Here is a 10,711-nt window from a genome sequence, read left to right on the forward strand (position 1 = left end):
CTTATGACAGTTATTGAAATGAAAAATTGCTAGGATGGTGGATGCTCATATTATACACGGCCAAAGTTTCAAATAATGAGGTGGGTGTATCCTCTATGAGCCAAAAGCTGGGGCTTCATAGGGATCTAAACATTCTTTTCAGTCATTTTTTTCTACTCTTGGCTCCATTAATGTGGTCATCTAAAGCACTCAGCTCTGGCTGTGAGCACAAGCCACTTTCTTTTCTTTTCTGTGGAAGGAACAGCCATTGAAGACAAAGTTGGTTTAAAGTGATGGGGATTGCATTCTGTTTTTTTTATTTACCTTTTACACAGCAACCCAACTTTTCTGGAATTGGTTTGTAATTGTACACATTTCTATTTCTAGAGAGAAAAAAAAACCCTCCTTGCAATGCATTTGCTCAACAACAAAGTTGTGACAGCAGTTTTTTTTTATTTCACATCTTCTTTACATTAAAAAAAAAATCCCCAAATGTCATACATTTTCCATCACAACAATCTGAAAGCCTGAATGATGTGGCATGAAAAGGACACTTGAGGACCACTCAGGTTATACAAAGAAAATGAGCAAACGTCTCCAGTAACTCTGTCAGTGTTTGACAGGTGATATTTAGGATGCACAGCAGAGAAAAGGCCTCTAAGGACCAGAGATGTCACTGAAATAAATGGATGGATGTTGCAGACGACTGCTTTAAGAACTGTTTGGCTTGGGCTGTATGAGGGAACCGACCGAGAGGACATTGGCTGCTGCGGTGGAGCCCTCTGTTAGCTGATGGGTCAGGTAAACACCAAAGGTCACCTAAAAAAAAATTAAAAAAAAAAATCACAAAATAGCAGAGCGTTTGAGTTGCCACACACACACACACACACACAAACAAACACACAACCACACAAAGCATCTACATGAAGGTGCAGTAATTGCTTTTGACTGACCTTCCCGCTGCGGTAAGCAGATAGAGACATTAGCGGCTCTTTTGTTTTGCTTCCTGTGTCTTGGTCAATTCCAACCATGTGACATCTTCCACAATGTCCTGCAACCTTCAGGTTAATCACAGAGGGAGCATATTCATTTTGGACAAATCCGCAGTTGAAGATTTCATCATTTATCTCAAAGTGTCAGCTCACCATGAATTGAGTACTGCCAATAACCAAGTGTGACCAATTATCCTCCTCAAACGGTTCGACGCCAGCGATGACTAAATTGGCCCGGAAGCGGCTAATGACACTCTGTGTGTCAAGGAGCTGATCGCCCTCAGAATCGTCCTGCCTGAGAAGGCAAATGGGGAAATTGCATGTTAGTTTGCCTTGCTGTGTAAATGACCCACTGTGATGCAAATGTACAGACATCGACGCATCCTGAATATTTCACTGGAGCCATGTGTATTTTGAATAACATGCCATGTGTTCAAACCTGCTGCTCATTAGGTTCTGAATGAGCTCCACGCTGGCACGGCTGATCATGAGATACTGAGCTTCATTTACCAGGGAGAGCGATGTGGAGGTGGCAGCTAGAAGGGAACAACTTCATATTAGCACAGTGAGCTGAGGAAAACATTTTCATTAACACTGTCGTTTTAAAAAGTCTGGTAATTGAGGTTTTACTGAAATACAGCATTTGGAAAATGTAAGTGAATCTTGGCACACATCCAAATGCGCACTCACAATTCAACACACAAAATGTTTTGTTGGGTTACACGGATGAAATCTTCTATCACTGTGTCCTTGAAATATTCTTAAAAAAAAATCAGAGAATGTACAAGGAAGTGACAGCTGCAGAAACTGTAGCAGAGAAAGAGCAGCCACAAAAAATGAGATGGTTATACCACAATAAATACATTTTTGTTTTTTAAATTAAAAGGAAATAATTATTGATTAGATATTATGACAGAAGTTGTCTAGTAAATAAAACTTGTCAAGAAATATTATACTGAAGCAAGAGTTAGTTTTTCCAGACTGCAGAATTGCTCTCTGAGTGTTTATTTGTCAAATTGCCAGTTATGGCCTAACAAATATTAAAGATTCGAGTGAAATTTCACTCGATATGAGGAAATTTACTCAGGCTGTGAAAACAGTTGCAACAAGTTTCTTAGTGCTCTACAGAAAATGGACAATAACCTGAGATCATAACATTCCTAAAGACGTAATCAGCAGTGGTACTGTACACTGGATTAGTGCATAAACTGATGGATTCAGCCATTGTTTTCTTAACTCCGTGCTTTATTAATGCTGTTATTAATTTTTTTTTTTTTTTTTAAATCAGTTGACTATGGTTAGCAAGCTCATTTAGCAAGCTCCATAAACTACAGTGGTGGAAAACACAAATGCACTTTGTTTTATGCACATGCAATTTTTTTGGATAGTCTGCACTATACAGTATAGCATATATACATATTAGGGGTGCAACGATACTCGTATCGATATTGAACCGTTCGATACAGTGCTTTCGGTTCGGTACGCATATGTATCGAACAATACAAAATTTGTAATTTATTTTATCAACTTTCCTTCTGACGATGCTGTCTGTGTTGAGCGCTCAGTAAATCTGCGTTCGACTACTCAGCCTAGGCTGCACTGTCGAGCGCAGATCCACTGAGCGCTCAACACAGACAGCATCATCAGAAGGACGAGCGCAGGGCAAGCTAGCGAGACAGAAGTTAAGCTCTCCTTGCAACATGGCAAATTGAACCTTCCCCACCCTCATTCAGATGTGGCGTTTGGAATTATTTTGGTTTTCATGTGACATATGACCCTGAAGGTAAGCGCGTCATGGACTAAAGTAAAACAGTATGTTGGATGTGCCACGCAATGCTCAATTACATGGGTGGGAACTAGTGTGTTAGCGAGCAGTTAGCTCGTTAACGTGTTAGCCGTCTAGCCCCACGCAGGGGTAGCTCGATAACGGAGCACTAGTGGGAACACAACGAATATGACTGCACATTTACACCGACATCATCCTAGTGCAAAGACAAGTGGAAGCAGACAAAAACAACAAGCATGCATGTTACAAACTTTACCCGAGTCATTTAGACAGCCGTTAGCACATGATTCTCCTTATGGGGACCTGATATGTTTAATATTGTGGCGAGCTCAGACAAGGAGGAGAGGGAGGTGTCGTTTGGTCTTGCTTACCGTGAGCTAGCCAGGGAGCACAGCCGTTTATTGACATCTGCAGAAGAACACTGCCGCTAGCTAACTGCTCAGCGCGGCAACCGCACAGCCACAACAACAACACACAGGGCGCCCTCTGACCCCGGAAGGACACACCGTCGCAGCGAGAGGGCGTCACCCGTCACTATGGCAACATAAACAAAACATAACTGTACAAACAGAACCCCGAACAGCCCTGACCCGCTACAATATGCTGCTGAGAATATAGCCCAGAAGAAGCGTATAGTATAGCTTTTATTTTGGAAAGAGCCATTTCTCTGTAATAAACTCTCTTTTCCAAAGATGAGTGATTCCTCAATCAGATACAGGTGTTACCGCGCCAGATCCGCGGCCCCGAACCGTAGTAAGGAAACCTCTGGCAGTTACTTGAAGGTTCCGTAACTGACTCGTAGCCGGCAACAGCTTACTATACAGGTCAACTCCGCTAGCAAAAAGATCGAAGGAGGCGTAGGAAACTGCTTCACCGAACTTTATTTCTTCTCTAAGGCACGAACACAGCGTACAGTGGGCTGAAACAGTTTACTCACAGCGAGCATCGCCGACACAACTCTGGCTGTCGAGGGAGTTATTATATTCCTTTTATTTATTTTCTTTCCGTCTCTTCTGTAGCTAACCGTTACTTTTTCCCCTTCTCCGCTCTCTCTCTTCACACACACACACACACACACACACACACACACACACACACCGAATACATTTCCCATCAGGCTTCATCCTTAAAGGGCCATGCCTGTAACACAGGGCTTGCAAAATCGGGCTAGCGATTTTTCCAGTCGGGCTACCAAAATCTATCTCTGCCCTGCCCGTCGGGCTATTGTAGGAAGGAAAAATATATGTCAATGCTTTTGCATTCTTTCGGAAATGTAGCTGGGTAATTATGTCATTGGCATCGGTGAGCCACTGTCAATATGTGACATATTGAAATCGCGTTTGAATTTGCGCTTGTTTTTTGCTTTCACTTTGCAAATATCCAGGTGCCTTCTTTTGGCGCACCGCCGGTCACGACAGGCGGGGGAAAAGTCACTCGGGTCAGAACATGGGGTGCCACCATCATCCCACTTCTGACACCAATGTGGCGAGCTCAGACAACGAGGAGACGGAGGTGTTGTTTGGTCTTGCTTCCCGTGAGCTAGCCAGGGAGCACAGCCGTTTATTGACATCTGCAGAAGAACACTGCCGCTAGCTAACTGCTCAGCGCGGCAACCGCACAGCAACAACAACAACAACACCACACAGGGCGCCCTCTGACCCCGGAAGGACACACCGTCGCAGCAAGAGGGCGTCACCCGTCACTATGGCAACATAAACAAAACATAACTGTACAAACAGAACCCCGAACAGCCCTGACCCGCTACAATATGCTGCTGAGAATATAGCCCAGAAGAAGCGTATAGTATAGCTTTTATTTTGGAAAGAGCCATTTCTCTGTAATAAACTCTCTTTTCCAAAGATGAGTGACTCCTCAATCAGATATATTTATTTTTTTAATTATTTTTGTTTCAGCAACATTAAATTTAAAAACTGTACTTTTGAGTTAAAATATATATTTATAATTTTAATAAATGACAAATTAAAAAGGCATGAACATTTTTTTTGTATCGAAAAAATATCGAACCGTGACACCAAAGTATCGAACCGAACCGAACCGTGAATTTTGTGTATCGTTGCACCCCTAATATACACATATACATATATACACATATATATACATATACACACTCACATATATACATATATACACACACACACATATATACATATATACACACACACATATATACATATACATATATACATATACACACACACACACACACACACACACACACACACACAGTGTAGTTGTCATATAGTTGTACTGTTGTTATTAAGTGAGATGTGACCATAGAGATCAAAATTATGTTCTGCAGCTTTTATGTGTATAAATTTGGGCTTTTTAACATTGGAGTCTACAGGGTTTTACTCACTTTTGGAGTAAGCCTCAAGGCCACTCTGGGAACGGCAGCTTTTTTTCCTTATGTGCTTACAACCCTTGGCCTTGTTGCTTAGCTTGGATACAAATAAAAAAGTTCCAAAGATGTGGAGTGTGGGAAATGAAGATGTCAGAAATGTATATTAAACGCCAGGATAATCTGGAGACTCGCAAAAGGCAGATTTCAAAACAAAGAACGATCGGCATCTGCACAGGCGAGGCTGAGATGTCCTAATTTGCTGTAGCTCAAAAGACACAGCAGTACAATGGCACCGACTTCACATGGCTCCTCTCATCATACTCTTTCAAAGTGGTACGATAAGAAGAACTGTGGTGTCTGGATTTGTGTGCATTCCTCTTCAAGGAGCATAAGTCAGGCCAGTGGTAGCAGCCACAAGTCCATTTGTTCATAACAAAGTGGGAGTGACTCTGAGGTCTGCACAGAGCCTCAAGTTCACCATCTGATGGGGAAATTTAAGTCATGCAGACCCAAGCTGACCGTTGTATACATGCAAAAGTATAAGTAAGTATTTCCTGGTATAATCCTAGCCTTAGATTCTCCCTGGATGCTAAATGTCCAGAGCTTTCAAATCCCTCATCTCCAGTTTGTAGCACAGGCTTGCCATTAAAATCCTGGCTCTCCATACTCAGATTAAGTTCACTTTTATGAAGTCATATTAACTATAACAACTGAACTTGATGCACTTTATGCATTTATTTATTGTGTTTTGCTTGCCTTTATATTAACGCTGACATGGGACAGTACTACAATTTCATTGAACTATTGTACAAAATTTAAGTACACAGTTTTAAGCCACTGAGTTGTGACATTTAACTCATTAATCAGGTATGCACTACTTTTAGATAAGCACTTTAAATATACATATCTTGTGTTTACAATGGAACAGCCAATCAGAAAAACGTTGGCTTAAGGCTGGGAGAGTGAATTAGCTAAAATGGCTTGTGTCAGAGTGGCGCACACAAGCTAGGAATAAGATAAATAAGGATTGTTTTGAACTGTGAGTCATCCAAAGCTACTCCAGTGGAGCCCAAAAAGAAAATATAGAGGATGAAATGAACATATTGGGGCATGTTTTCTGCTCCCTTATTAATAATTTTCACACATTGCAAAGTGCAGAAGGAATCAGGTGTGAATGTTTGCTCAGTAGGTGTGATTTTTTAAAATCAAATCGCATGTTCCAGTCTAAATGAGGGATTCACATCCTTGGCTGAGAATCCCTGGCATACGCAGCATTTTCACAGTCTTTCGGATTACAATCTGACGCTCTTAAGCAGTGTTACAGAAAAAGATGTTGCCAGCATTACTGAATGCAAGGTCACACTGCTCGTGTACTGTATTCCACATAAATCTGGAGTAAACAGAGAAAGGCGAGGCAAAACAGGTGAAACGCTTGTACTGGTACCTTCACTCGGCCTTTTCTTCATTTCTCGGGTGAAATCAGGCCTTTGTTTTATCAGGCGGCACGGCTGTCCAAGGAAGTCTGAAAGCCATGATGCAGCCTCATCCCCACAGTCGACAGTCTCCACCCTTGGGGAAGGAGGAAGATTATATTCAGGAGACCCCCGGGGGAAATCTACAGAGTTTTGATGCTGCTTACTATTTGCTGTGACATCTAATCGGAGAATCACTGGGTGAATGGCTTTTTTTTTAAGCTTGTGACTCGTCATGTGGGGATCTGTCAGAGGAGATTAATATCATCCAGTGCTCTATTGTTTGTTTTCCCCTAAAAATGGTAAGCAGCAGGAATTTCATAAGAAGCTGGGAGAGGAGGGCCTTATAATGCCATCCGCAAAGAAGGGGTAGCATAAAGAACGACACAGGTAGGGAGAGCGTTGACACGAGAGAAAAACAAAGAACAAATGACATGTGTCACAATATTTCCTGCAGCTCATGCTTTTCGGATGTCTCAAACGCTGCCAGCTCACCTGTCACCACAAACTTTACTGTGACACACCCTCGTGTGCGAATGATTGTTGTTTTCCAGGGGAACAGAAATGGTATCCATCCCTGTAGGGCGATTGAAGAAAAAGCAAAACAAAAATCCTCGTTGAAGTTTACGGCACAAAAATCGGACTAACTGAAATTTAGACATATATTTTAAAAATGTATTCCCAGTGAGCCATGGACTGAGTGTCTGACCTGGTGCCTGCAGGAGCAATTTGTTGGAGCGAATGTGGACTTGCGGGCGAATGAGACACAAACGTGGCTCCCTCTTCTGACTCAGGCAAACGCCGTTTCCATTTACCACCATCCAGCCTCTGTCATACAGTAAACCCAGCGGGCCCACCGGCCAGTCGTGGACCTGCATGAAGAGCAGAGTCAAATCAAAACAGGTAGAGTGGAAGAAGGGGGAGGAGAGAAAAAGGTTAGAAAAGAAAGACGAGAGATAAGGCTGGGCTGTTCTCAAACCTCATACGCTCCACAAGATTTGATAGGATAGATGTATATGTTGGTCAGAGTATAAGCCACCCCATGGCTGTTTGAGTCTCTCAGTTGAAATCCCTTCAGTGATGCTTCTGTGGGCTTCTTTTCATCTCCTTTATATACTTCTCCATTAGTAATTTTGATTGAAGGAGATTCATTGGAGTCCTCTGACGCTGCAGCAGCTCTTTTTAACTCCTGTAGCCTCTCTTGGTCTACTCTGACGGGTTTCTCTACGAAGCACTCCGCCACAAAGTTCAGGAACTTTTGACAGTCTTCAAATGTTGACATGTAGCCGAAGGACACTCGAACAGATCCGGTCGGCTGGCCATCCACTATGTCGATGTTGTCTCCACAGACGTGGCCGGCCTTGAAGAGAAAAAGAGAGAGAGAGAGACGTTTCATTCTACCTACGCATGCCCTTAACCGACTTTGACAATTTTCTCTTTCTTTCATCTCTCACCTGCAGGTTCCTCTTCACCCGCTGACTGGTGATCCCGAGGAAGGACTGACATGCCCCCGTGTTGCAGAAGCAACCCGTGCGCACGTGAATATTGTACAGGTTGGCCATTCTGTCGACCTGTGAGTGACAGAAATTATTTCACCTCCTTTACATAAACACACAATTATTAGACTGTTATGAAATAGAAGTAAATTCTGTTTTCCACATGCACCTGTGAATAGCCAATTATCTGTCCATTTGAATCCATTAGGTTGAAGTTCAGGACTGCGCCCTGTGTGATTGGACTGTCAAACTGGCCTTCGGTGTATATGTGAGCCACTGGTCTCCCGTTGCCATGGCAAAGACTTGACAGCAGCATGTAAGTGTATCGTGCCAGGCCGAACGTGTGCTGCTGGATGTTGTGCATGCCCCCTGAAGGGAAAAAGAAATAAACGAAGGTTGAGGGTTGTTGTTTTTAACCTGAGGCAGATTATAAACAACCCGCATACGCATCATGATTTCGCTATTAAACAGATTGAATGAATCGCCATGCTCTGGCAACAGTACCTGTGATTCTGTAAAGAGCTTCAAATGCGTGATTTAAGCCAATGATGTCCAAGAAGGACACAGTGCCATCTTCAAATCTTTATCGGGGAGAGAGAAAACATTGCGTTTTGAATACAGATGCTCACAACAGTGAGTTCTCAGAGACTATCTGGCCTTCGATGGGCTGTAAGAATGTTTTACCTGTCAGAAATATTTGCTGCCTGCACATAATAATCTTCTCCGGAAAGATAAGCTGCTGCTGTGCCTCCTCCAAAATAAGTCTTTTTTAGTATGTCTGCTGCGTCGTTACGGACAAGAAGCGCCCCCAGACCTGTGGGGAAGCCAAATATCTTGTAGAAAGAGATAGGAATGAAATCAGCAGGGCAGTCCTGTAGGCTTAGAGGCGAACAACTGACATAAGAGGCTGCATCGAGCAACACAAACCAGCGGCCTTGGTGGGCGCACGCTGGGTAAAGGCGTCTCGCCTGGATGCCTTTCACATGGCTAAGGGGATACTTCCTCCCTGAGAAGTTGCTCTGTGCTGGGTAGCAGAAGAGGTGCGGTGTCTGGCAAATAACATCTTCAACTTGAGCTTCATCCTTTGCTCTGTTTTCCAATTCCTGCGGGGAGACGGGCTGGATAACCACCCCCCGGCTAGAAGTCAGTCCTCTCATGCCAACTACAGAGGTATGGCTGTCAGTGAGGTAGCAGAAGTGACTCCCTGCTTGGCTCTCTGTGTGCGACCTCCAGGGAAAGCTCTCAGCCACTAATTTAAGAGCGGCTGTACAACCAGAAGTGAAAATCACAGAGTACTCCTCAGGGGTGGTGTTAAAATGCTGCAATACCCTGTAAGAAAATGTTTTCACTCATTTATTCCAGCAAAGTACCAACTGAAGGAGTTGCTGGCCCATTATTAAGGCTTTTGAGAGCATGCACAGACTTTACCTGTATCTGACCCGGTCCACCGTGTCATGTGTGAGTCTGCTGCTGGGGTTGTGGCTGTGGGGGTTTCCTATTGGGGGGAAAAACAAAAAGGAGATGCTTTTAAATTTCATGGCTCAAGGAAAAATAACCACATAGCAGTAACACTTGGTGGGATTTTATGTGACTTGTCTCACCGTACAGATTGCTTGTAATGTCCCGGCAGTAGTCCCTAAGCACAGACTCGGGATACAAAGTAGCTGCTGCATGATCCAGGTATGTTATCCCTGTTTACAACAGAGAAGCAACGGTTTACAGCCAGCGGTTCCGTCACTACAGCTGCTGCTCAGGACTGAGCACAATCATTACCTTTAATCCGCGTGAACTCCTGCTCGATCACGTCTCTGAAGTTTTCTCCATAACCGTAGCGCCCCGAGACCTGCTGAAAAGTTTCAAAAGTGCAAAGTTGGTGAAAAGCCATTATGACAATTGTTCCGCCGAACAAAGGTAACACAAAACACAGCGGGACTGCTCCTGCTTCAGATATTTCAAACGCAGTCCTTATCACTGCGTAGGTTACTGATCGACTCTGCTAGAGTGTAAAGTCCGGCGGACAGCAGCTGAGCTTTTGTAGTCCTCGTCCATTTGTAGTCCCTGTGCGTAAGACCGGCCGACCCAGCAGATGTTGGTGTTACTTTACCTCGGTGTAATGACTATTTATTTATTTACTGCTAGGAAGACGGAAGACGGAAGAGAGCACCAAAACATGCTGCTCCTTGGACCAATCAAAACTGTTGTAGCTGCACTGCGGTCACGTGGAAAAAAAAAATCTCAACCTTCGCTTTTGGCCAATTTTTGTAGAAGAGCATCAGATAAACGGTTGGCAATCTTAAAAATGTTTAGCTTAGAGAAAAAAAAGTCCTTAAAAATGTACACTGGTTTTTAATATAGGTTAGTTGAATCTTGTAAGCTTATTGGGAGGCCAGGTATTCTTTGTGAATGTGATTAACGATAAGTGAGAGTCATGCAGTTTTAAGTCTATCTACCTTAAAAAAATGTTCTTTTATATTGTGTAATTTTATGTGTTTTTACTGTAAAACAGATGGTGCTGTGGGATATAAAACCAAAAGTTGGGACACAGTATATTTCCTTACATCAACATTTCTTAATTATCAGATGAAATATATAATTTTAACACATTCCAAAGGGGGCGCTGGCTG

The 10,711-nt window shown here is 43.1% G+C and overlaps 1 protein-coding gene across 1 annotated transcript; it reads right to left on the minus strand.

Annotated features, from left to right (window-relative positions):
• Positions 1 to 523: 523 nt before the first annotated feature.
• mocos (molybdenum cofactor sulfurase) lies at positions 524 to 10,095 on the minus strand. Its single transcript, XM_085368892.1, has 15 exons — positions 9,861 to 10,095; positions 9,689 to 9,778; positions 9,516 to 9,582; positions 8,772 to 9,416; positions 8,592 to 8,668; positions 8,257 to 8,456; positions 8,046 to 8,162; positions 7,571 to 7,951; positions 7,301 to 7,463; positions 7,087 to 7,168; positions 6,564 to 6,688; positions 1,411 to 1,507; positions 1,125 to 1,266; positions 933 to 1,037; positions 524 to 798 (listed from the first exon to the last, which is right to left on the minus strand). The coding sequence occupies exons 1-15, from the start codon at positions 9,970 to 9,972 to the stop codon at positions 691 to 693; spliced, it is 2,511 nt and encodes an 836-aa protein (XP_085225018.1). The 5' UTR covers positions 9,973 to 10,095; the 3' UTR covers positions 524 to 690.
• Positions 10,096 to 10,711: the final 616 nt, after the last annotated feature.

Source organism: Diplotaxodon limnothrissa, linkage group LG13 (genome assembly GCF_057381915.1).
Source record: "Diplotaxodon limnothrissa isolate DT_005_m linkage group LG13, D_limnothrissa_male_GT1.1, whole genome shotgun sequence".
NCBI classification, from domain to species: Eukaryota; Metazoa; Chordata; class Actinopteri; order Cichliformes; family Cichlidae; genus Diplotaxodon; species Diplotaxodon limnothrissa.

Coding starts and splice junctions, on each gene's coding strand:
- mocos (XM_085368892.1), bottom strand. CDS start 9,972: ATGGCTTTTCACCAACTTTGCACTTTTGAAACTTTTCAGCAGGTCTCG. Junction 1,508..6,563: donor GAAGAAAAGGCCGAGTGAAG/GTACCAGTACAA, acceptor GTTCCCTTCTAG/CTGCCACCTCCACATCGCTC. Junction 1,038..1,124: donor TTGGCAGTACTCAATTCATG/GTGAGCTGACAC, acceptor ATTAACCTGAAG/GTTGCAGGACATTGTGGAAG.